Source organism: Formica exsecta, unplaced genomic scaffold, assembly GCF_003651465.1.
Source record: "Formica exsecta isolate Colony F162 unplaced genomic scaffold, ASM365146v1 scaffold363, whole genome shotgun sequence".
Lineage (NCBI taxonomy): Eukaryota > Metazoa > Arthropoda > Insecta > Hymenoptera > Formicidae > Formica > Formica exsecta.
This window is the reverse complement of record NW_021850877.1, coordinates 1,448,539-1,475,066: the sequence shown is the minus strand read 5'-3', so window position 1 is coordinate 1,475,066 and position 26,528 is coordinate 1,448,539. Positions and strand designations below refer to the sequence as shown.

The 26,528-nt window shown below is 37.4% G+C and overlaps 2 protein-coding genes across 3 annotated transcripts; one reads left to right on the top strand and one right to left on the bottom strand.

The window, feature by feature from the left end:
* Positions 1 to 14: 14 nt before the first annotated feature.
* Positions 15 to 26,528, top strand: LOC115238973. Of its 2 annotated transcripts, none has more exons than XM_029813228.1 (3): positions 15 to 206; positions 1,630 to 1,777; positions 25,987 to 26,528. In XM_029813228.1, exons 1-3 carry the CDS (start codon positions 24 to 26, stop codon positions 26,013 to 26,015), a joined length of 360 nt encoding a protein of 119 aa, XP_029669088.1. In that variant the 5' UTR covers positions 15 to 23; the 3' UTR covers positions 26,016 to 26,528. The 2 variants fall into 2 exon arrangements, with proteins under 2 accessions (XP_029669088.1, XP_029669089.1); XM_029813229.1 differs by lacking the exon at positions 15 to 206 and adding an exon at positions 720 to 985.
* On the bottom strand, positions 2,616 to 20,591 carry LOC115238966 (serine protease lint). Its single transcript, XM_029813218.1, has 8 exons — positions 20,580 to 20,591; positions 13,770 to 13,857; positions 7,220 to 9,549; positions 6,164 to 6,623; positions 5,814 to 6,003; positions 5,284 to 5,549; positions 4,860 to 5,014; positions 2,616 to 4,357 (listed from the first exon to the last, which is right to left on the bottom strand). Exons 1-8 carry the CDS (start codon positions 20,589 to 20,591, stop codon positions 4,196 to 4,198), a joined length of 3,663 nt encoding a protein of 1,220 aa, XP_029669078.1. The 3' UTR covers positions 2,616 to 4,195.

Below are 26,528 nucleotides of genomic sequence, written 5' to 3'. Positions count from 1 at the left end.
CGGGCGCATATACCCGGTGGCGCATGCGCAACCCTCCGCCGGCCCGTCTTCTTCCTCTTTTTTTTTTCGCGCCACCCGATCACGACCTACGTGACATTTTGTTCATTCAGATCTTCAGCTTCCTATCTATCGAGCGGCTCGAGATAAAAGGCCGAAGGAGCTACTCGAATGGATCAATCCCAACCACTTGTATTTTGATAAATGATGTACGTAGCGCTGACAATGCTATGATTGAATGAGATAATAATGAGTCGCGTTGTGTCTGCTTCTTTATCATAAATAAAATTTATATAGATATTTAATGCAAAAAAGAAACAAATTTCAATTATTTTTCTCTAATATAGTACTTTTTTGTTGATTTTACAAGAAAACATTCAAAGCTTTAAGTTATGTCAAAAAGTCACGTGGAATAAACACAATTTTTTTAACCTATAGTATATGGAAAAATTGTATAGTATATGGAATCATCTTTATTATATTCTCCGGGATACTCTTTTACCGGTAAATACATTTAGGAAACGCGATGTTCTGTAACATTCGCAAAGGAACGAGCATTCGGATCTGCGAAAGGTCAAAGATAATAGTGGTAAATTCGTTTCTTGCAAACTCTTTTTTTTTTGAAGAAAGTATTTTGTATGTCGCGGGATTTTGTTCAAGCTCGTCATGATATTTATCTTAGGATGCGTTCCTCGATGAGCGCGAGAGAATGTTGTACTTTTGTGTCTCAGGACCTGAAGTTCTCATCGTTCAGCGGGCTTATCTTTGCTCGCTTCAGCTCGTGCTCTTTCCGCCACCGGCGTAGTTTCGTTCTCTCTTGGCCGTATTGATCCAAGGTATCCTGATGTGCCCGCCGGGCGGCTCGCTTCTGCTCCATATACTCGCTCGCGAACCCCCGCGCACTTTCTCACACATACTGAATAGTGACGAAGCAAAAACGACCGCGATGCGCTGCCTGCCGTTATTCAGTTCTTTCCAGCCTGAGCCGGTAGTTTATTGATAAAGAGATTTGAATTTTTCATGAGAAATGTTTTGAGGTTGTAGGTGGTTCGAGATTTTTTCTTCGAATGAGCTTTGAAATCTGAAATAATTTTCAAGTTTATTTAAGTTTTTGATTAAAATAGTAATATAATTTTTTTCTTATATTGAGAGAAAAACATATATAAGGAAAGTTTATATTTAAAAATACTTGATATAATTTCTTATTTTTTTATTATATTAGTTTTTTATAAACTTGCAACAATAATCTTAATTTATGCTGTCTCTAAACACAGAGAAATAATTAAAAAGTCTAATTATGATAATTAAAAATTATATAATATTTTTCTGTATACAATATGTATTTTTTTAAATTTACATATTGCATTCAATAATATATAAAATAATTATATAAAGAGTGTGAATTTTTATTAAACTATATTTATTTCGATATAAAGTATGCTTTATTTCTCGTGTATTTTTTTTCATTTATAGATTGATGGACCAATTTGATAGACTTGATCGTCTTTTACCGATATTTATTTTACATATTACCCTGCCTCGAGAAACTTTTAAAATCTTAACTATAATATTGTTTTTCAACTGATAATTAACCTTGAAATCTAATTATGACATTATTATTCCTTTTTTCAGAAAAGGGCATTCAGCGGATATTTTCGCGGAGGAGGAGAACTAGTCGCCAGACACGCGCACGTAGATTTCCGCTGCGGCACGTCGCAAATTGCATTTACCGTCCGTCTACGACGCAACCACCTGTGCAACGAAATGCCAGAGTACGCAGGTAAGTACGCGAAGCGTATACGTGCATCCTCGGGTCGCGTCATACACGTGTATGCACGCGCCATTAAATCGCTACGCTTGTTTCCGCTCCAACGTTTCGCGGCATGCTGCTTCGTAAACGTTACTTCGGCCTTGCGTGTCGCACGCGCTAACTTCCGAGAAACTTCGTCCATTGTGACGGAATAAGCATTGTATTACGACGCAATAGGTCTGGCGTGATCTCTATTAATTTACATGAAATTTGTTTTCCCTTGGATTCGATTTCGACGCGCCATTTAATGGCTTGTCTGACTTAAGCCAGTCTTTTTCCACTGGAATACAGCGTTGTAGTCGTTGACACGTGGATACTTATAAAGAATTGAATTTTCGCCTAAAAGAATAATCCAACTGATCGGATATTAAACAATTTTATTTTTCATTTGAATTTTTTACTTTTATATATTAAATAATTTTTTAACAATAATTCCTCGAGAAATTTGTTGTTTTAAATTTTATATGCGAAGAATCAATTTATTTCTTCTTGACTCGGTTTTATAAATTTGCGATCTCACTCGATCGGTATTTAAATTATGTATATTATATGATCTTTTAAGAATGCAACGATGCACAATCAACAAATGCATTTTACCTTTTACAAGTGATGTGCGTGATTTCATAATTTCTTATCTCGCAAAGTTTACGAGGAACATTAATAACAGTTGTAATGCAATATAGAAACTTTCTTCTCTTCTGGAAGGAACTTGAGTAGATACTTTATGAATATATTTAACAGGATTTACATTCAAAGATTTTAACAAGCCGTATGATATATTTCGTTTTATCATGTTATCACGCTATATTATAATCCGCCCATTTATCATATAAGCACAGGATTAAAATAATGTAAAATCGCTGACGATATTTTAATTCTGAATTTTCGATTTTTGTTGTATAAAATGGACATAAAACAGATACGTGCTACAGTTTTAAAATTTTAATCGACGCTATAAACCTTTGTCAAATTACAAGCGATAAGAAAAATTATGGGAAACACCGGAAATGACGTTATTACCAGAAGTGATATTATCACCGCGATGACGTTGTTCATATATAATGATAATCAGGATATTAAAAGTTCGATCGATTTGGAAAATATTTGCCGCTATTTTTAACGAAAGGATCATCTCCCTCGATATGTATGGCACCGTGATATCAAAATATCCTCGACCATATCTTTTATATACGGAGTGTTGGTAATGAATAAAATAGCCACACATATTGTTATAGTATAAAAATGTATTTAATAAATAACATCTAACAAGGAAATAAATAAGGCATTGAGCTCGTCTTTATGTACTTATGTATCGCAGAGCCGGCCGACGCGAATATTCATGGAACAAACAATACGCTCCTCCGACAGAGACAGAGATGTAAAATATAAAGAAAAATATATGAGATATATTAAAATATATTCGTGCAATGATACATGCAAGATAGTTTAAAATTTGCATGCGTGGTGATGAGATTTTTTATCGGTGCCAATTCGGTTTACTGTGAAATCAATTTATTATGAAATCGATTTTTACTTAATGAAACTGCTGTGCATTCAAGATTAAATAATATCTAAATCAGGAATTATTATCGAAAATATTAAGGATTCTTTTAACGAGTTAAATTTAAATCTAATTTAAATCTAATTTAATCTAAATTAAAAATAAATTTAATTTTGGCCTAAATATTTCTGTTAAGAAAAAGTCACCTCTGAATTAATTGGCAAAAGGAGGTACGCTATATAGAGGATTGACGCGAATCATGAATTATTTGTATCCGTTTCTTCGATCGTAGAAGGAATATCAAATAAATATACAATGTTATCGTTCCGATGGAAATAACGGTTCAGGATTGCCGAAGGATATTTTAAATGTGCTTCAGAGCCGACTCTGCAAATACTCTGTGTGTACACATAAGGACGAATTTAAACATTGATATGCATAAATGCAACCTACACTGCAGAAACAGTGTCTTGCTGCGGACAGTTTTGCACAGAATGCTATTTCGAAATTTAAATAACTCGAGGGTTGTGGTCTGCTTGCCTCTCCCTCTCTCTCTCTCTCTCTCTTTTCCTTTCTCGTACTGCTTCCACAATGAATCTTGCTCGACGTAAAACGATGCTTATATAAATATTATTTCCGTTGCGCTCTAATGGAAAATATAAAATAAATGCGTAGGAGAGCGCGTCTTATCATTATGTAGATATCGAGATAGCACTCCGATATTTCAAGTCCGGTTATTTTCGCGAGTGTATTATTTAATTGAGCTTCGTATGCTCTATCCCGAAGGGAAATAAATTAGACTTCCTTTGTACATTTATACAGAATGGCATCGGGTGCCGCTTACACACGTAATCACACGAGGACGTGATAATAATTGCCGAGTTTCCTCAGACTCCGGTAATGCTGTGCAGCCAGGGCTTGAAGTAGGTCGTCCTCATGTACACACCCGGTAGATATGGAGACGCGCATTTTATACCGTGAGAAACGGTCCCAACCAGAAACCATCTGCCGTCCTGTCGTTCCATCACCAGCGGGCCGCCGCTGTCACCCTGAGCAAAATCATTAACCGCTCTCTAAATTGTTTATTTATAACTTATTTTTTGGCACTAATATTACAGGATGGAAGCTTGATAGCAAGCTGAAGGAATTAGAATTAATCTAGAATAAAATAATAATAAAAATAAAAAAAAATTTGAAATTTGAAATAATTAAGTAAGAATATTGTGACATGGAATTTTCATAACTGATAGAGTAAACATGTTATCTAGGATGACCTAAAAAAAGTAACGCTGATAAAGAATCTGATAATTAAAACGTGTTTGACATCTTTCTTTCTATAAAACGAGTAATAAAATCTACATAATCAAATAAACGATAGATCATAAATGAAAACACTGATATGCGAACTACAAATACAATCGACACAGTAATTATATTATTTGCCGTGAGATCAAAGGGATGCCGCTAATAGTTAGAACGGTGTTAATAAAGTTAATAGAATACAAGAGAGAATATATATGGGAAGCGAGATAAATCCCGTCGTAAAATTACCTCACAGGAATCCTTTTGACCGTTCGCGTATCCGGCGCAGAGAAAACTTTCCAAAATCAATTTCGAGTGTCCGCCTGTCTGGAACATCTCTTGACAAACCGCGTTCTCCATTATGGGCACCTGGACTTCTTGTAGCACCGACGGGACTCCACCATCTGTCGAACGTAACCGATACCGTTAGTAGGGTCTTGACGGCGAATTGAGAAGGAAAATTGTAACAGAATTGCGAGCAGAATTCGGGCGCGTAGGAGGCCACGCGAGAGTCATCGTGAAAGTTGTTTTACTCCGCTCTCGTCACGGTAACCTGTTCCATTTTGTACTTTCTAGTCTTGCGGGAAATTTGCCGCGTGACTCGCATGCATATACGCACGTGCGCGTTAGGGCTTGCAATTTGTAAATCGGGCGAACCGAAATCGATACTCACTGTATTTAAGCCGCCCCCAGCCCGTGACCGTCGCCATCCGTCCGGTAAAGTCGATGCCGTTCTCGGGCATGCAAATCGGCACGATGTGATCGTCGAACTGCACCGGTGACTCCAGCTCGAGAAGCGCCAGGTCATTCTCGAATGTCGCCGGATCGTAACCGCGATTCACGATGACGCGACGAACGTTCTTCGTTATGCTGCGTTTCGACTCCAACTCGCCCGAAATGTCAAACTCGCCGAAAACCGCGACCAGGGAAGCCAGGAAACTGCAATACAGCAAGATATAATTTTATTTTTTCATTCGACATTAGCTCATTTATGTAAATTATCCTGTGAGAGACTATTTTAATTTAATACCCCTTTTGTTTTTGGTGCTTATTTAATCATTTTATACAGAGACAAATAATATATATAATAAGAGATAAAAATTATAATCCTACAAAAAATTAATCCGACATATTTATAAATAAATATGAATGAATTATATTTGTCTTGTTTCCCCAATTTTCAGTAAGTCTTGTACGACTTACCCTGGTTGGCAATGAGCTGCTGTGATTACATATTTATCAGTGATAAGCACACCTCCGCACTTGTTTTTCGTGAATAGACCGAGCCAGGTCGCCTCGCGAACCAAGACCTGCCACGGCCATTCCCCAAATTGCGCGCCCTTTCCGCCGACTATCTTTCCCGCTCTTGAGACCAGAGGTCTCACACCACATCCTGTTAATACGACAAAGAATTTTCAAATCACAGAATTGTAAGATTTATTTATTTATTTATTATTTATTTATCTAGTAAAGAAAATAATAGCGATTCGGATTTTTTGATCGTAGGAATATTTACAGAAACTTTGGAACTTGTTGACTGTGTGCTCACTTACGAGTCCGAAATTCTGGCTGATTCGTTTCCGCGTCGTTGCTCGACTCACTCGTAGTCGACAGGGTCGAACTCTGTTCTTCGGACAAAATTGTTTCCGTGCTGCTGGGCGGCACAGTCGTGACTTTTCTAGTCGGTTTCGGGCGCTTCGTTGTTACCTGAGGTCTCTTGGTCGTAATGTTCTGCGAAGTAGCTGGTTTGGGCCTTGGGGTAGTCGCTTTGGTAGGACGTGATGGTTTCTCAGACGACGACGGTTTCTGGGTGGTACGAGTGGGCCTCTTCGTGGTCGCCGCTGGCCTCTTTGTCGGCCCCGCCGTTGTCGATAAGGACGACGGTCTGGTCGTGGGTTTTCGCGTCGGTCTCCTTGTCGTAATGCTTCCATTAATCGGTCTTTTTGTTGCGTTAGAAGGTGCTACCGTGGCTGCCGTTGTGCCATTTCCATTGTAGACCACTTCTTTCAGGCTCTAAAAAACAATGGGGAAAAAAATTTCACAAAAACTCTGATATATCTCTATGTTGTTGGAAATCAAATATCTATTTATATTATTTTTGCGTTGCTTTTGATGTTATCCATATCTAAAATATGATACAATATCTTGTATCACATATTTTTATTATATAACTATACATGTAAATAAACAATTATTGAAAGAACATAAATACACACAATATTAAGAGTTCAATATTCAAAGATAAAATGCATAAAGTAAACATTCCATAGAACAGGAATTTACAAAGAAAAACAAATTATATAATTAAAAAACGTAATATTAAATTCAATATTTAATTAAATTTTTAATAATTAAATTAAATTGAATAACAGGTAAATAAAAAATTTTAAAATAAATAAATTCTTAATATTCTAATTTCTGTATATATAAATAGTGAGACTTTCATGTAAATTGTTTTTATCAAACGAGGGATAGAAAGAGATAAAGAAAATAACAACGCTCAGAGCGTTGAAAGTTAAACTGCCGTTCGTAAAACCCGAAGCAATCTGAAACTTCGTCAATAAGCGAGTAAAACTCTTGCAGGTAAACAAGTTATCTCTCATCGTTACCTGGAAGTTACCCTGAAGCGACTCGACAAGCTTGTTGACGAAGGCGTCCACTTTGTCCGTCAGCACGGCGTCTTCGAGGAACGTAGGCGTCGGGATATCATTTTCGCTAATTAACTCGATATCCGGATAACCGGTCTTGTTATATATCTCGACGATCGTCGGTTTCTCCTGCTGCGAGATCGGCGCGGAGATGTTGAGATTCGGATTCCGCACCGGCGGAAAGTTGATGAGATCGTCCGGCGCCGCGGTTTCATCTTCGCATGGTACAGTCGTCGTGGTATCCTTGAATATCAGGGTACTGATTGGCGTCAGATTGTCCGACCAGCTGAAGCTGGGCGTCGATGGTTTCAGATTGAACGCCGGCTTGTTCGACCACGAGGACACGGTGGTCCAGATCACAGGCTTCTTCGTGCTCGGCCGCTGCTTCGTGCTTCCGGGTTTTGTAACGATCGCCTCGGTGCTGACATCGACTATCGGCGACGCGCTCGTGCCGTCCTTCAGATTGACGCTGATGTAGCTGGTGGATACTACGTTGTTTGTGGCGGCGTTGGAGATGACGGTGTTAATGTTATGGGTTATGGTCGTGGACACGCCGGGCTTCTTGGTATTGACTAACGTAGGTCTGAGAGGCGTAGTTTTAATCGGGGTTGAAATCGGCTTAATTGTTGTGCCCGAGGGCTTCCACGTAAGAGGTTTCTGGGTGGTTTTCGTGCTAAACTCTGTACCGAGTGGGCCGAGAACTATCACTGTCGGTGCCGGAGGGTTAGTCGGCCCATCGGCGAAACTGCTACCGGAGGTCGAATGCTGTGACGTATAAGTAGTCTCGGTGGGAATGAGCTCGTAGTTGTAGTACGACGAGGAAAGTTTGGAGGGTTGAAAAGAGCTGGGTTTGTAGTAAGCGTATGAGAATGTCGTGGGCGCAGGTGTGGTAGGTCGATAGTTCGAAGAACTGACCTTCACGTGAGAAGGCTTCGAAGTCTCGTCGATGCTCACCCAGGCCTGAACCGGCGAGGAATTTGCAGCCGGAACGGTCACCGATACCTCCGATTTTGGCGTAGTGTCGTTCAGAATGGAGATTATGTGACTGATGGCGAGCTCCTCCTTATCGAGAACGTCGTCCTTCTTCTTGTTGCCTGACGGTTGGTCGTATGTAATCGTCTGTACCTTCACCAGCTCTTCTTTCATGCTGGAGACTGTCATCGGCGTGGTAGCTTCGAGCTTCATCGGACTCGTCGCTTCTTTCGTAGACATCTTCTTTTCGATCGTGTTCACCTTCTCGAATGCACTTTCCATGGTCAGTTGCGTGCTAAGTATATCGTTCGTAAATTTCTGCGCGTTGGTATACATCTGAGTCACCATAGGTGTCTTCGGCATCACGGATACCGTCGATTTTGGAAACTGCGACGTAGACGTAAACTCCACCGTGGAAGAAGCAGACTGCTCCGGAAACTTGATCCAAATATCTGACGTACTTTCACTCTGCGTGATCCTTTCATCCATCGACGTTTCGGTGGACGGTTGGAAGATTTCATCCGGATTGTTCGTCTCTTCGAGCATCGTGCCATTTTCATTCAACAATATCGTCTCCGGATGGCTGTGATTGTTCTTACTTAGTCCCTGAGAGAACAGCGCCGGAAGCTGATCGACCGGATCCGCTATTTGCAGAATCTGATTCGGATTCAACAACGTAGTGATCGGATTAACCGCCGACGGATCCTGATGATCCTGGATATCATTATTGGAATCCGAATGTGTCAACAGTCCCGGCAGTCTCAAGTCATCAATGATGTCTTGCTGACCCAGAAGAGCCGGGAAGTTCTCGGCCAGGTGACTGACGTCCGCTTGCTCGACTAGCTGCGTCTTTTCGGCGTTGTTCGCCATGCCGGGCAACGGTAGCGTTGACGAAGAGGCCTGATTCGAAGTGGAGATTTTCGTGTACACGGTCTCGTCGCCATACGGATAACTCGAGACACTGATCGGTCTCTCGTTGATCTTTGTAGGCTTGTCGCTCGGCGGAATAGACATGCCGACGGGCGTGCCGTCTGGATTCAGCAAAATGGGTATGTCGGGTACATGGTCGAGCTGGTACAGATGAAGAAGTTCCTCGGTGCCGGGCGGCTCGCGGTTTACACTTGTCGAGCTCGTCGACGGTAATTGGCAGCACGCACCGAAGAGGAAGCCGTCCATGCAGGCGCCGACGACTTCGCCGTTGCGCCGCGTGCATTCGTAATTGAACATGCATATCGTCGGACCGCTCGATTTGATACTCGACGGCATTGATGGCCGGCACGCCTTTGGCACTATTGTATAACCGCCAAACAGCTTTCTGCCTGAAAAATAATTCGAGTGAAAGATCAATCCCAGAACATACAATTTTCCCTTCTATTCTCATTTAAAAAGAAATGTTTTTATTTATATTATATTTTAATTATTTAAATTTAAATTATTAAACTTTTTAATTATTTAAACATTATTTTTGCTGTATTAGCAGAATCGAGATGTATACGAGAAAACTATATAAAACATATTTCAAAATGTTTTCATTTCTAAAGCTTGAAAAGGAATTTAAAAGTTCATTGTGTCAGATGAAAAGAAGCTTACGCAGCTAATAAAAACTCGGTCATTAATTTATTACGCGTGCATAATATCAGAGAATTTTTACGATTTCTTAAGGAGCGATAAAAAGGAGTAATTTTTATAAAATGAATCATTATCATTCCGCGGGTATACATCGTTTTGCATGACGCGAAAAAGATACTCCCGAAGATCGCTCCGTTTGGTATTTGGGTTGTGGCAGAACATCGCATTCACGTTCGAAACGCTGCCCCAATTTCAGCTTACCCTCAAAGAGAAATCGAAGGCTATATCGTATCGAAGATTTATTGAGTGCGATATGTATCCGTAGCGCGGAGAGAAGTTAAATAACCGTTTTTGTGCGGCAGCCAAAAATACGCGGACGCCGTCTATCTTGACAAGCGAAGCAAGAACGATATAAAAGAATTTCACGTAAACACTCGTCGACTTGTTTAAGAGAAGAGTAAGAAAGGAAGAGAGATCGTTGCTTCGACAAATTGTCTTTTTAGATTTTTTTCGTTTGTAACATCGCTGACGATAATATCCTTCCCTCTCGTAGACAGTCGCACGCGAGAGAAAATATGAATCATCAACGATATTGAGTTAATACGGCGAAAAAATATCGAGATACACCGTCCGCTTCTCGCGTCCGTGTGTTGTGCTTGTACGCGTTTATCTTTTCCGGTTACGCTTAGCTGACCAAAGCATAGACGAGCAAGCATGTAGGCTTTGCTACACGTGCATTTTATACACCGCCAATATATAATGACCTACTCCGCGATCCGTCCGCGATGCTCGTCTGGATCTTCACGGCCGACGTTCCAGATTTTTCTTATGCGCGAACTCTCGCGTCTTACCAATTTACACGTCGTGTTTATCATCATCAGTATACCGCATTCCCTCGCTGTTTCTAAATACCACATATCCAGAGAACGTAAAACCCGTCGTAAATTCGTCTCAAAGACGTCCTAACTTTTCGTCTTCTTAGATATTTTCTAGGTGTCTTTTCAATATTTTCATCGACAGATAAGGAAAAACATATATAAAATAAGTATTAACGCAATAATTAAGAAATAATAAAAATAATACGCATCAAATTATAATTTTATAACACATATATTAAAATATTATTTTATTAGCTATTTGTAATATTAAAACAAGATACATATGATGACAATATGCTTCCATTATGCATATAATGGATAAATTTGAATTTTGATTAGGTACTTGAAGGGTTAGTTAGACTTTTATCGTCTTTACACGTCGTGGTTTTGAAATGCAAAAATATATTCTTGCGCAAAAGAACTTTGCTCATTTTTCGCAGCATTTGCCGCACGACCACAGGCTATTCAACTTTCTTTTCTATGCGACGGGGGAAAAAGTGGACAATTTGCAATTTAGATTAACCGCGGGATTGTGCACAATGTCGCGAAATATGGGTTGACTACGTGATTCGCTTGTGGAAGCACGATTATATTTTCATTGTGCAGCACGTAAGGCGCGCCACTTTGTGGACAGTATGCGCAATCTTTATGAAAGCGTATAAAGTGCGTGCTGCTCAATTAATCATCGCGAGTCGCGTGACGTAACGGCGAGCATTAAACGCTCGTTGTCGATTTCATGTATAATAGAATCCCGTTTAAAACGGGAAACCGCTTCATTAAAAATGCACAATCTCGAAAAGCTTCCCAGCGAGTTTCGTGAATTATTGATTTCAATCGAAAGCATCACATTGCCCTCCCAAGATTCAGACTGCTTCATGTAGATTTATTCAGATTATGTAGATTATCTCGCATCTTGTTTCTCTCTCTCTGTCTCCGAAGAGAAAAGAAGGTATTAATATAATATATATAATTTATTGATCTCGATTAATAATCGAATTTCGCGTGAAAATGGACATTTTATAGAAAGTATATTATAGTATTAAAATCGCGATAAAGATGACGTGCGATTTCCTGTTGGATATCAGCCAGTCTCCCATTTATTCTACTAGAATTCTGCATCGAGTAAAATATACATAGGGGACAACTGGTAATAATAATTAACCCCCTGCGGTGTCGGACTTTCTGCTTCCCTAAACATTTCCCACGGTACGCATATTTATCTGCGTTGGCAGAGTACAAGAGATGCGCTTTGAAACAGATAAGGTGAAAGCAGCGAGAATAATACGAGTATTTTTCAAAAGTTCTTATGACTAAGAAGATCCGTTATTCTGTATTTTATATTAGATATTTCAATTCTACATGAGCATAATAAAGTTTTGATCGCACATAGAGAAAGTGTTTGATATTCGAGATAGATCCTGTATAAGTTCGATATAGCATGGGATCCTGTATAAGTTCGATATCCCATGTATGATAAATTATTATACAACTGTAAATGTCACAAACCGCGAATGTCATGCGCGTCGCAAATTCTCTCGACACAAATCAACGCGCGAAAGTGGAGAAAGGTGAGTTCCTGATATATAGGGCAAAGCTGTCGTACATACGCTAATGTGCATTTAAATGCGATCGCACATTCAGTATGCACCGGCTGTTGCAAGAATAATTTCGTGAATATCGAGTCGAGAAAACGATACTTTCTCAGACTTATGAAGTTGAAAATTCGATGTGTTCCAACAGACGACATTTCCAAATTTGTCGTCAATTTATTATATAGAATGTTCTAAAATTATTATTCCTTACAGTATTGTAAATTTTGTGACAGATTTGAAATAAATTATTCTTTGCAAAGATTTTGTGAAATTATAGTTTATCGCAAATTTTTTTTCACAATTTTTTGATATTAAATATTTTAAATAAATATAATTCTTTTTAAATATATCCTCGAGCTATAATTAAATTCCATGTTAAATTAAATTAAATTAAATTAATATCCATTAAAGTTTTTTGCTTTTAAATTAACACAGAAAAATAAAGTTTTGTTATATCTCTGTGTATATTTAAGTTTAATTGCAAAATTTAATTTTCCATTTGTTTATTATGTTAAATATATATCTCGATCACCGTCATTCAAATAATCATCGTGTATTGAAGTTTATTCTCTGTAAATGCATCGACAATATTTATGATCGAAAAAATATCAGTCCAATTTTGAAATATGCCTATAAATTTGAAACGAAATTGCCTGTTGTTTTCAAACACGTATCTTGAAATTTTCGTGCGTCTTATCGATACAAGCATCAGATCCGCGGGAGTATCTCTCGCACAACCTTCCTGAGACGAGGTGTGAAACCTTAAGTAGAATTTGGTGTCAATATTTGCCGTGTCAGAAACTCGTAAAAAAAAAACGCAAAGACTCGTTAAATCATGAAACACCGACGTTGCTTTTCTCCGGCGACCCTTGACCTTCCCCTCGCGCTCGCCGGAAGGAACCGAAAGCAGCATGCGAGAGACATCGATATTCGCGCAGCTCAGCAGAAAATCAAATTTCACCTCGTCCGTATGTCTAACGCGCGACCGGAATAAAATGGCGAAAAGCTTCCTTCTATATGACATGTCTTTGTGGTTCATTTTCCTCGAAGAAGGACGGAAAGTAGAATTTGGTGTCAGTAATGACTGCTGACTTTAACGTATCATTTTGCGGCACGAACCGCGCGCACTGGCATGCATATTAACGAGAATATATATTAGCGAGAAAAATTTGTAAAAGTAGAAATTCAAAAGTTTGTTTTATTACTACATTCTCGCGTATCTACTATATTTTCTCTTTATAACATTCTAAGAGACACACAGATTTATTGAGAAGAGTATATATTTAGAATTTAGATATATAAAATATATGAATAACATTTTATTTTCACATTAAGTGTTTTAAGCTTATTCTGTTCCGTATTTTCTTCAAATATATAATTTTTTAGAGTAATAAAATATTAAAAAATATTCGTTTGGCAAAAAGTTAGAAAATGTTACTAAATATTTTACGTAAAAATAAATGTATAATATAGAGAATATCAACGGCTGTAAAAAATTACCTTCATTTTGCGGCGTCCAAGGGTGAGAAAAGACGCATGTCAAAGTAAGGAAGGTGAACAACAGACAGACACTTTTCCCAGCAGCCATCTGTAATGAAAAAGATCGGTATAATAATTAATAAAAAAAGACGCTCCTGTCCTAAATGATTTATATCAATTATATTACAAAATATTAACCAGGCACAGAATTAAAAAATTCTTTTTATACTTAAAGATAGCTCTGCTTTAAGTCAATGTTAATTTATTTATAAATGCGGCTCTTGGCACCAGTTCAACGACGATCTTAAAGTACCCTTTAGTTTTAAACTCGACTTTGAGATGTAAAAGGTGACGTAAAAAATATATGTGTGTGTGTGTGTTTATATATATATTTACGAGAAAAAGTGGAAATAAATTGCAATTTTTTCTTCATGAATATTAATTTTCTTATATATTTTTTATATATTACACATTAAACAATTAAAACGATTGAATAAAAATAATTTATTATTCCAACTGAAATTATTCTTCAATCTCGTAATAATATAAATATATTATAATTTAAAACATTTATATAAATTTAAAATATATATATAGCAAACATGCGCGCATATTGTGATACAAGATATTTATTTTATTATTTGCATTTCTTTTCTTTTGCTTTGAGTGTGAGCAGTTTATAAAGACAAATTTTTTATTGAACTGAATAGAGCTCGCATCTTTTTAGGTTCAATTTCAGCATACGGTAATTATTCAGCAGCTGTAACTTCCCAGATCTCATTATCAGATCAATGTACATATTTGTCCTTTGTAACGGTACAGAAATTTTAGCCTCTCGCACGTATATGCCAGAAAAACTGGAAGTTGTGATGTAATGAGTTTCTACTCCACGTGTTCTTTTAGTCAATCTTTTCTTACGAGGTGATAACTACCTAAATTCTATAGCAATATATCTTTCTATATGTATATCATTCAATTTGAATATTGTAACAACGTATTTCTAAAAATTAAATAAGAGATTGAATAGTATATAAATATTATAGAAGATCACTGTTATTCTCTCTCTCATAAAATATTACATTATAATATTTTTAAATGTAGTATTAGAAATATTAATTATTATATTAAAAAATAATGAAGCAATATGTCAAACGGAATTGTAAATCAAAGTTATTAAATTTGATATAATTATAACATAATAGAATTCAAAAGAATTGTATGTACGATTCGTGAATAATAATTTTATTATAGCACAATATATTGTTTTGTTACGCTTGGTTCGTGCACTTTGTCATTTTAATTTATCATTATCGATTCATAAACAGAGACAATGGCTGATAATTTAATGGTTATAATGGATGAATATATCATTAATTAAACAATATTCTACAATATGGATTGATGCTTTTATAAGTATTTGCGTAGGTATACGCTTACACATGAAGAAAAAAAACGGCAATAGTAAATTTAACCAGGAGAGTAATTCTATTAATAATTTTTGCAAAAAACGAAAGGTCAAAAAAGGTTTCCCGCGTGTGTGATAATAATTGATAAAAATACAGTTCCGTAGTTAATTTAATCCGGAAATAATAAAAGATTAAAAGAGAAAGAAGGAGAGAGAAACAGAAATAAACAGTATGGTCGAACACTGCGGAAGGAGGAATGCATCTTTCGCTTCCTCGCTTTTACCGAAGGTCTACCATCGAAAATTCCTCGAAAATTCCACGAAACACTGTTGCACGCACCTTTCACACGCGAGTCGTGCAAAATAAGGAGGAACATTGCCCTGGACCTATGTACATATGTCTTCTACCTCGGAGGAAGGTTCACGCTCACACGCGCGTCGCGCGCACTGGACATCAAGCTGGCTGTGCATGCGTGTACCCCGCGGAATCCCGTTATAGTCAGTCACATGGGCCCCATACGTATGTATGATAGTCGCGAAGGCGAGTCGGAGGAACGGGGCCGAGATATCGGTGGAACCCGAAGGTAAACGTCGCGCGCCGGGATATCTTCGGCGGGGAGGCCTTGATGAGAACGAGACGAGGAGAATGAACGGCGGGCGAGCTGGTCGCTCTTTAACGCACAGGTTCACCAAGGCACTGGTAACCCAGTTTACCAATTCGCCTTGTTAGTTAAAGCTCACTGTATGATGTAGCATACGGATTATCGCCAATTATCCAAGTGTCTGATGGATTATAAAATTCTGAAATTTTATTTGTTGCAAAATTTTAAAAATAATAACCTCGGTCTTTAGGAACGCGAAGACATAAACTTGAGCGCGATATTAAAATTAATTATTTTTTAGATCGGTTGTAGAAATAAGTTACAATGAGAGAGAGAGAGAGAGAGAGAAAGAGAGACGGCTGCGGTATAGTTGCAGGAATTAAATACGGCTTGATTGTCGAATGATCGCTTTGACATAAGCTATGATAATGATTTTGATATAAATGGTCCGTTTGTGCCGCTCTGATTTTTAATGCGATCCGTTAAAATAAACTGTTGTTCCATTGTCTCTTGCTTGTTAACCTAAAACTACGAAGCGTTCGGCACATTTATATAATGTCGATTAAATGTACCATAATTATGCTAATATTATTACGCGCATGGATATTATGTTAATTAAATTAAATGTACCGGAATTATATTATGCATTCGCATTTTAAATAATACGCCGCTTGGAATTTAAAATATATGTTTCGAGAAACAGATTAACCAAATTAATAATTAAAAAACATATTATGACGATGATTTTACGATAAATTAAAAGAATAGAAGTAGAAATTCTAGAGAGAAAGAGAATGATAAATATATATTCTAATTTACTTTTGTATGCCAAGAATTTATAACGCAAAATAATCATAAATTACATATAAACAATGTTTCTACAACCTATTAATATAATTCATAACCATGAATCACTCTATTTAAGTACAGCATTAACGTGCACCGCTTCATTATGCACAGTTACCTTGATTCAGGGTCGACGGAATCACGATAACGCCGTTGTGTCGCGTAATAGTTGCACACGCATTACACGGATTACGTCGTGAGAATGTGTGTTACACACCGACACGTTAACACTGTTAACAGAGATGCAATCCTTTCGTTCGCCCTAAGCACGGCCGTGAAGTCACTTTCCTTGCAAGTGTTCCGTTTTCGCGTAATGTTTTTCCGTTTGCTGTCGTCATTTATTATCGATCGGCGCGAAAATTCATCGTATTTATTTTCAACACTGTCTTTCTTTTTTTATATTGTAAAATATATTGTTAAAATTGTACGTCATTTTTTTTTACTCGTCTAAGATTGTCGCTTCGCATTTTCATTTCTATGCTTATTGATCATTGCCAAGTGCGAAAACGACGTTACGTTCTCGCGAACGTTACTTTCCGGACTATCAGCCGTTGTGATCAAACTTGTGGCAAACTCGAGTTGTCTCTCGGCGTGCTTTACCGTCGGCGAAGAAGCTGCATACGGCGGAATTCTCTCTTTTTCTCTCTCAGCGAGCCGGAAAAATGTTTGCGAGAAAAAGGCAGCGAGATCCCACGCTCGGCCCCAGGAAAGATCCTGCGGCAACCTCGACCCCGAGCGAGGTCAAAGGAATCGAAGATTCTTCCGCGTTCATTGGCCGTCCGTCAATGTCGGGTGCACGGTAGCTCGATGCGTGTGCGTGCATGCATTATATTATGTATACACATATGCTGGACCTCGGAGAAAGCTCGACGTGTCTTGATTATTGGATCTGGGTGACCCAATTGCCTCGCGCTCGACAGTAGCTTCCTTGTCCTCGACAATCTGTCGCGGATCCTCGCGAAGATCCTCAACGATTGACGCTGCTAATGGCGATCGATCATACGAGCATATAGATGATTGATGACATCAAAATGTATATTCAAGTGTCAATTTAAAATCTCACGCCAGAGACTGACAATCACATATGTTTATATATATCTCAAATTCAGGTCTTTTAATAATAGAAATCTTTTTTATGTATATATATTTATTTATACGAGATCTAAGAAGAAATTTTCGCATGATTTTTTTTTTCTCTCAACCTCGTTTCCGCGATTCATTTCTCGCGGACAAGCGCGATTAGAATTAATCCAATAGGTCGGAACGTCTTTGGCCTCTATTTTCTCTTCGCATGAACGCCGATTATTTATCGAGTCAACGGTGATTAGCGAAATAATCCGAGAAAGTAGGAAATCCGTGCTGTTCGAATGGAACACAGAAGTTCGCGAGAAGAGATTTTTCGCGCGAAATTAGACTTGGGATGAGGATGCGATTGCAGACGGTTTCTGCTTTCACTCGAATGCTTAAAGATACATATTTTTAGCGCGATTGTTCGTGCAAAATTGATCTATTCCTCTTGCGCTCGGTTCAATACGAAAGGCTCAGGATCATATAACCTCGTACGAAACATCGAAAGTGACATTTATACGTCAACCTTGTTAATGTTCTAATATCGATTGCACGAAAGATCATTTAAGATCATATAATAATCGTTTACGGTTTATCGGCGCGATCCTCCTTTTCTCTTTTCATATATGTATATACGCGATATTAATTTGATATGATAGATAATTTTAAAATTAACAGAAAGATAAAAGAAAAGTTTTGAGATATTTGGAATAAAAACGCTAAAAGAGAATATATTGTAAATGTGATTCATATGATGTAATATCGTAGTACTTTATCTTTTCCATTGTAAAATCTGCCAAAGAATTTCTGATCGCGTTGAAATTAATCTTAAAAAACGCCACGTGTTGCGCGTGCGAATTTTTTCCTCTTGGTTGAATCGATAAAAAGCGTCACGTAAAAGTGTTAAATGCACAAATGAGCCTACATGATTGGAAAGAGCGACAACGAACTGTCGAAGCGTCGACAACCGTTACGACCCGCCGCCACATACCTGACTTAGTACATCGGAGGTGTGCACGTGCGTGAAGGATGTATGCGTTAGGAGTTGTTAGGGGTCAACGCGAGAAATCTTTCGCCTGTTGAGTTTCTCGCCAGACAGTAGCGGAATTACACGGAAGCGTCAAAAAGTGAAAATATCTCACATGTCCACTTATTATTTTCTTTAAAATTCTTCGTTCACTTTTCTCTACGATTTTTCAATCTTTCAATATTTTTAAAGATTCTTAAAAATATCTATATACAAAGAAAAAGTATGTAACAAGAAGATGATAGATCTTGAGAAGTAGGAACTAGTGCAAAAAAATAGCAACGCACACGCACACACATATTCTTTACACTACTTTCCCATCAGCTCGATAATTTTATTTTTCTATAAAACATAACTGTGTTATATACGGCACACACTGTATTTAAGATTCGCCAGTTACGTGCGTGACGGTTGCTGCTTGCACGTTAATTCGCGTGATGCTGATTTCTCGTGGCTCAAGGTGTACGGCTTCACGGTCGGTGCGTCTCGGCCACGCATCTCGTCTGCCGGCGAACGAGGGCAGGTCCGTGCAACGAGTCAGGTCGACGATACCTGTTACTTATGTCATCGATTTGATCTGCGTCGGAGATCTGCCTGTGACTTTCGGCGTTTAACTCGTCACGTCAAGTCGCGCACGTTCAACGACGCAAAATACCAGGAGGCGAAAGACACGCGCGAGCCGAGGAACAGAGGAAAAGAGAAGTTGAAATGCCACGGTACAATCGTTCTTCACGTATATCGGAATGCTTTATTTTAAAATGTCAGCTGTCTTCACGATCGGATTATTGCCCGCGCCGATTATGCCGATTTTCGATCACGTCTTGGTTCCGATAGATAGTCTGATCTTTCAAAGCGCGCGCGTTCTGTTTGCCGATATTGAATCTCGCCGTTGACTTTGTGTTGCACTTTCTCCCACGAGAATAAAATGAATCTGCGACGGCGAACCGATGACATGAATAGAGAATCACGGTTTTTTATACAGACTGTTTTTTTGTCAGTAATATTTTAATTAACTTTACCTGAAGAGTATGAGCAATTTTGCTATGGCACATTTATCGTATTTGAATTCTAAATAGATACGGATTAATTAATTTTTGTTTAAGAATTCAAACTATAAGATTGCATAAAATATCGGTTATAATTCTCTATATTTTTAATAAAATTAAATCTTTAATAAATGTTTGTTTAAATTCTTAAAAAATGACTCAATTTATTAAAAGAGCATATTTAAGCATCATTAAAAGATTTCTACCATATTCAACTTCCATCAAAAATTTATTTTCTGAATTTTATACTAACGACACGTAAATGATGCAATTAAAATTCCGTTGTAATTAGATAGAAGACGTCTCAAAAAAATATCTTGTACATCTCTAGAGGAGATACACGATACATATTTATATAATTAAAATTGTGTGTGTGATTTAAAAACATTCAAAATTAAAACATGTTACACACGAAAACATAAATCATATCGTGAATTATTTTACCGAGAGATTTCATATTTATTAGATATTTATATTTTATCTATAAATAATAAGCAATTTATTTACTCCATTTTTAAAAATAATTTAGAATATCTTTACATCTTTTAACACAGATACACATACATATATATTGAATATTCTTTTTCTATTTGAATTGTTTATTCCTGCCTGATTACTTATATACGGTGCTCAGTTAGGATAAATTATTCATTTTTGTAATTTACATCTCGCTAAATGCAAAGGTGCACGTAAAAGTTTCTGGGTCAGAAAAGTAATACATCATAAAGACGGAGCAACTCGGGCGATTCCCCGTGTCGGCACAGGAGGGAAATTACCTCACGCCCATTCCACAGTCGCATCATCGATCAAACAACCCCTAAGGGCCGAGCCACTTACCGTGCAGCGCATTAACCTTTAGGTGCAACGTCGAGAGGGCCCGTTAACCGCGTCTCATAACGTCGTTTTAATTCCGGCAGACGACGCTCTTCCGGTCTGCTTCCTTCCGCGAGAGAGGAAACGTGACCTTGCCCTTGTCGTGTCGGTCAATTAGATCGTCCCTTCCGCGGGGCCTTCCTTTCTCGAGATCACTGATCCTCGTCCGCACTTCTTCACTGAACTTGCTCTCTCTCGTCGCCGGTCAACCCGTTGTCGGCATGCGTCGAATCATGCGCTATGCCCGCAAATTATCGAATTACGAACCGATACCGATCTCGCGATTATCGAGCTTCCCTTATCGCGTGCGCGTTCGTTGCACTATCGTCGACCGTCAATCATACCGACGATACCAGGACTTGATCGTCGCGCGGCTCGTCGTCGAAACCGATCACCTAATCTGGAGATCTCCTCTCTGTGACTTTTACGCGCTCGCACCGATTTGTACCGCACGATCGTCCATCCGGCCAGCCAACGGGATGGTATCTGTCTAGTGGTCGTGCCACGGCATGTGCTGCTGGAGTCGCATGGCTAAGTCATAAGCGGCGCCTTCGACGAGGATCGGTGGTGGTGGCCGGTTCGATGGTGGAGGTCGTTTATGGTGGAGGCAATGCCGCGTTTGACGGAAGCCCGGTCGAACAGGAGGAAGGGATAACCGCTCCGGTGGTGGACAGGGGCCGTCGAGGGGACAGGTGGAACGGGGTGAAGGGGACTGAGAGGAGAACCCCGTCGGGGAGAAAGAGAGGGAATCAGGAGAAACCAAAGTGGGTCAGTAGCCAGGTCACGTGGAGAAGAACGGGGCCCAACGTGCAGGACGGCGACACACTGTCCTACTCATCCAGCGGTCTTGGCCGCTCCAGGTTCTGTCTGCCCATTCAGGAAACGCCTCGCGATCGTGAAAATGAGATGCGATCCATCTCTCCTCATCGGTATCCATCCCGAGGAAAGAAAGAGCCTTTGATGAAATCGCCTGATGAGAATCGCTCGAATATAAATACGACGAGAGCATATAGTCAGCTGATAAAATCACGATAAGATTGCATAGATTATCTGCCGCTGCATTTTATGTTGTGGTAACAATTGCTGCTGGTTATTAAAAATTAGCTTTAAATAATGAAAGCAGCAAATCGAAATACAATTATTGAACGATCCGAATTGACGTCAAGTCGATTCTATTTAAAAAAAAAAATTTTATCAAGTATTACTGAAAGAATTAATTATAGATTTGATTTGGAGAGTGAAAATTTATCCTCCCAACTATTGCCAATTAAATGCGCTTACTCGTGGAAACGATTAAATAAATTTTATGTCTGGAATTTTTTTCGGAAAATATATTTCTCATGCGCGTCACACAGTTAAAATTCAAGTCATGACATTTGTTCTGATTTAAATTAATATTTTAATGAAATAAAAATTGTCAAAATATCGATTGTATTAAGTATTCCGCGTCTCGTTCTATTTATTCATCTTTTTTTAAATCCATTTTATAAAACGACAACTTCTTTGCAATAACATTTGATACTACTATATAATCATGTTGGCAAGAGGGACTTTATGTATTCTAATTAGAAAAGAGGCATAATAGTACGTATTACCTTTAATTTGAAAGAGATAAACGAGTTTCCTTTATGATATTAAAAAAAACATTCCATGGCGCTTCGTCTCTCTGTCGTAACTCTCACGGGAATTAATAAGTTTTCCTTATTAAGAAGATATAGAGCGGAGAAGCGAGCCGTGATGTAAGCGCAATTTTTCTGGCGGATTACAATGTTACCAGCGCACACACTTTCGAGCAAGCAGTTAAATAACATCCGCATTATCTAAATGGTTGATTATAATTAAAAGAAAAATACATTACTTTATTAAAATGTAAAAGTAAAATACATATATTTACATTTAAAAATTAAATATTTCATTTTTACTTAGTTTTAACAACTTATAAAAACCGGATATTGTTAAAGTTTATTGTTATCGTTCTAAACTTTTCGCAAAGAGAAAAGAAGTTGTTTACATCTTTAAAGTGCAACACACACACAGTTGATCTTTGAACTTTTTACACGTAAACTCTCGGTATTTAATACAGCTTCTTTTTTTATTGCCCGCAGAAATCTCATTAGAGTGGCTAATAAAAAACGTTCAATTTTCAACGTCTGTAGTTTCCCCCACTGAACATTAAATGTTCCTACTTTTAGATACAAGATAATTACAATAGAGCCGTGTGTAACGAGTTGTATTACGAGATAAATACAAGTTCCGTAAAACGCGCGTCTGTTTCATATATAAAGGTCTGTCCACCTAATGTACATTATCTCATTACCGATAATGATGCATATTCATTAATGCAACACCGATTATCGGATGAAAATCGTAAATGTATATGCAACGCATTGCCATAAAATCAATTGGGAGATTAATTATCCTGCGCGCGTAATTGGAAATTTCTCATCTTTTTTTATTTTTGAGAAAATATCTCGCGAATTCGCAATGAAAATGTAACTTTACAATTAGCCGGAGAGTAGCTTTGACTTTTATCACGTGTCGCAAAATTAGAAAAAGCTGGCGTAAATCTTCATTATTATGATAATAACATTGCGAGCTACACGTGGAAATTGCAATATCGTCTGTTGCCGATTATACTTTCGAGCTTTTAGCACGAGCGTGCAACGCGCAAAACTGACTGCATAATCTAATGAGATCATCAGTAAATTTACATATATTTGCACATACGCTACATTTTATTTTGTTGGACATTTATCCATTGGTAGATTTAAAGAAAAACAAATACTATGTAACCTTTACAGATCTCTTTTTCTCTCTCTTTTTTCTCCCCTATACTTCTAATGGTATTATATTTGTTGTGCAGTGCAAACTTACAAAGTCTTTGCAAGAGGATTATATTTACTATCACTTATAGTTGAGCGTTGATTCAAGTCTTACAGCTATATTAAACCTTAAATTGTATAACATTCACGTTTGTCCTACTGTTCATTAATATATTCCGCCCACAATGAAAACAGGTTATTCGTAATTCTATTTGTGTAATCGGAGCGAAACGAAATGTTCGACAAGGTACATCATTGCTTTCGCGAATGACGATTCCCTAACAGGAATTTTAATTAAAGCGTTGTAACCGAATTTCACTTCCTTTTGGAATCAGATCATCGTGTCTACATCGATGATTAATCATCTTAAAGTTTGAACGATTTAAATTGTATCTATTCGTACACGATATTATATATTATAATATTTATATAATATTAAAAATGATAATTTATGCAGTAAAGTTACTAAAATAAATTAATAATTATTTGAATATTTTTTGCTACCACTTAAAAGTTTTAGAGGATATAAAATATTTCAAGAGATATATCTTCTATCAATACAAATTAATAGTTATTAATGACATACATTTTTTATAAAATAGATGTTTATTCGTGTTATAGCAGTCTAAACTATATTAATATCTAGGTCGTTTTCAATGATGTTTAAATAGTGTATATCGTTGTAAAGTTAATATTCATGAATATTTAGTCATGCCCTCGACAAGTACTTCATCTTTAGCATAATGAATGTCGTTATCAATATTATTGTTCTGATACCAGACAATGATAATGGTAGTTGGCTGTTAATAGAGTTTGATTAGGTCTCCGTATAAGAAGTATAATTCCACGGCAACGAGTGCCGTCATCGAGGACGTGCATCAATAATTGACGATTGTATCCAGTAATTCATACGAAATGGTGAAACTGCGGAACTATTTATTGCTCTTCCCGTGTAATCATGGCGAAATTATGATGAGTCTCGAAGAATCCATATGTGGCTCTTTTAAACGCAGTCCTGCAACGTAGGAATGCGTAATTGATAACGGTTCGGTACTCATAGCTCTTTCACTTCAGGTACTGTTTTGTATTAATGCTCGGTCATGCATTCAAATAATATCGCGAAACCTAATTTCTCTATATTGTTGCCAAGCCTGTACAAAACTTATTTTTTTATCAATGCTAAATGATATCAAACTTTATATAATTTGCAAATCTGGAATCTGAAAAGCGGAAAATTAGAAAATGAAATCTGATTATATAATGATCGGTTTCTCGTGTATTTTTATGTTAATATATTGTATGCAACGTATGTAACGTTTAAGTTTTATTATTAATTTTTAATAAAAAATAATATTTTATAAAAATAGTGCGAGTCTGACTAGGTTTTGCGATAAAATAAAAAAGAGGAAGAGTTCTGCAATTTATTTATATATGCATGACACGAAGTTTTTGTATTATATATGCCGAACAAACTGCACTGATTGAAGTAAACAACCTAACCAAGTTGTGTCATTTTTTCCATATTTGTTTATAAATATTTAAATATATTTAATATTGGAAAAAATCAGTCAACTATATATTGACTTTATTTAATGTATGTAAGCGTTGTTTGCAATTAAAATTAATCGAGAATAATAACTATATAACTAATAACTCGGTCAATTCAATTTTCATACCGATTACAATATTTTGCATAGAAAACATAACGCTTGAACGGTCGTCATTTTTTTCGGTGTCAACACGATTCTGAGAATAGAAATTTATAATTTTACAGTGTGTTCTGAGTTGTATTATAGAGTTTTCGAGTGAAGCAAAGTTTGATTGCTCTGAAAGCGATTAAACCCAATTTTTCATGAACATATGTTCGACCGAAAATAAGTTTCGAATTTGACTAATATAAATAAGTATCCCTAGTAACCCACAAGATGGTATTTATGACGTCGTTAATCGCTCTCAGAGCGATCAAACTTGCTTCACTTGAAAACACTATTAGATTCGTACGGTACTTTAGACTTACCCGGTAACTTTTGGCTGGGAGAATTCCAGAGAGATGACATCTCATCTAACGTCTCTCTTCGCATTTACTTGGAAATAATCTCCAAGACCATCAGATACGCGAGACATCCGAATAGTCATTATCATCGAAATCAACTTCCGCTTTAAAATGAATATATGTCTCTTTTAAGAGTATGTAAAGTTCAATCCTTGAACGTGACCGGTTCGAAGTAGGTCAGGACCTGTATCTTTCGGCGCGTATTATCGTCGACCACTGAATGAAATCTCATTTACTTGCAAGTAACACGCGCGCGCCACACACATACGTAGCTCCTCGTTACCGCGCGTTTTATGCGTGTTAGAGACATGCGAAAAAAAATATCTCGCACTATCTCGCGTTCCTTTGCTCGTGTACATACTCTCGTGTATTGATAAAGATACATGCATTAATTAGCTCAATCACATTATCTAAGTTTTGTCAAACGCATCCGGTATTGAATACTATGCGTCAAAGATATATACAAAAGACGAATTATTAACGTAATCTGTTACAGCTGATCTGTCGGCGAGTGAAACTCCATAAATTATCGGACAATTCTCTCCGACTCTGTGATGTGGACGATTCTTTTCTCTCGAGAACATGACGCATGCTGCAAGATCGAGCACACAAGCATTGGCCGTGATCGTGACTTTCGGTAAGTGGGTTAAAGTTGCTCTGTGTATAAATGTAATTTATAGAAGCGAAAAGAAATGTAGAAAGCAACACACGACGTTATGTTTATTATCGCTGAAACTCGATATTTCCTTCGATCGCGTCGTATACAATGATATATACGCGAGCGCAACAATAATATAATGAAATAGAGAATACAAGCTGCTGCATTATTATTAACTTTCGCCTCATGATAATTTACACGATAAGACCGTAGGCGATGTTGGAGTTTGAAGACAGTAATAGATTCATATATACCTACTATTATGCTAAATAAATTATTATACATCAGCTAGCACATTATGTGCTGATGAATGATATTATGTTATAGTAAACGCTTTAATGAAGCATATATATTCAAATTTATCTCTCTATTTATCTGCT

What these genes read in the sequence shown, in the direction of transcription:
- LOC115238973 (XM_029813228.1), top strand. Translation starts at nt 24, where the DNA reads ATGCGCAACCCTCCGCCGGCCCGTCTTCTTCCTCTTTTTTTTTTCGCG. An exon ending in CTTGTATTTTGATAAATGAT is followed by an intron (nt 207 to 1,629) that starts GTACGTAGCGCT and finishes TCCTTTTTTCAG; the next exon opens with AAAAGGGCATTCAGCGGATA. An exon ending in CGAAATGCCAGAGTACGCAG is followed by an intron (nt 1,778 to 25,986) that starts GTAAGTACGCGA and finishes AATCTGTTACAG; the next exon opens with CTGATCTGTCGGCGAGTGAA.
- LOC115238966 (XM_029813218.1), bottom strand. An exon ending in TCAGCCAGAATTTCGGACTC is followed by an intron (nt 6,004 to 6,163) that starts GTAAGTGAGCAC and finishes TCGTATTAACAG; the next exon opens with GATGTGGTGTGAGACCTCTG. An exon ending in GCAGCTCATTGCCAACCAGG is followed by an intron (nt 5,550 to 5,813) that starts GTAAGTCGTACA and finishes GCTGTATTGCAG; the next exon opens with TTTCCTGGCTTCCCTGGTCG.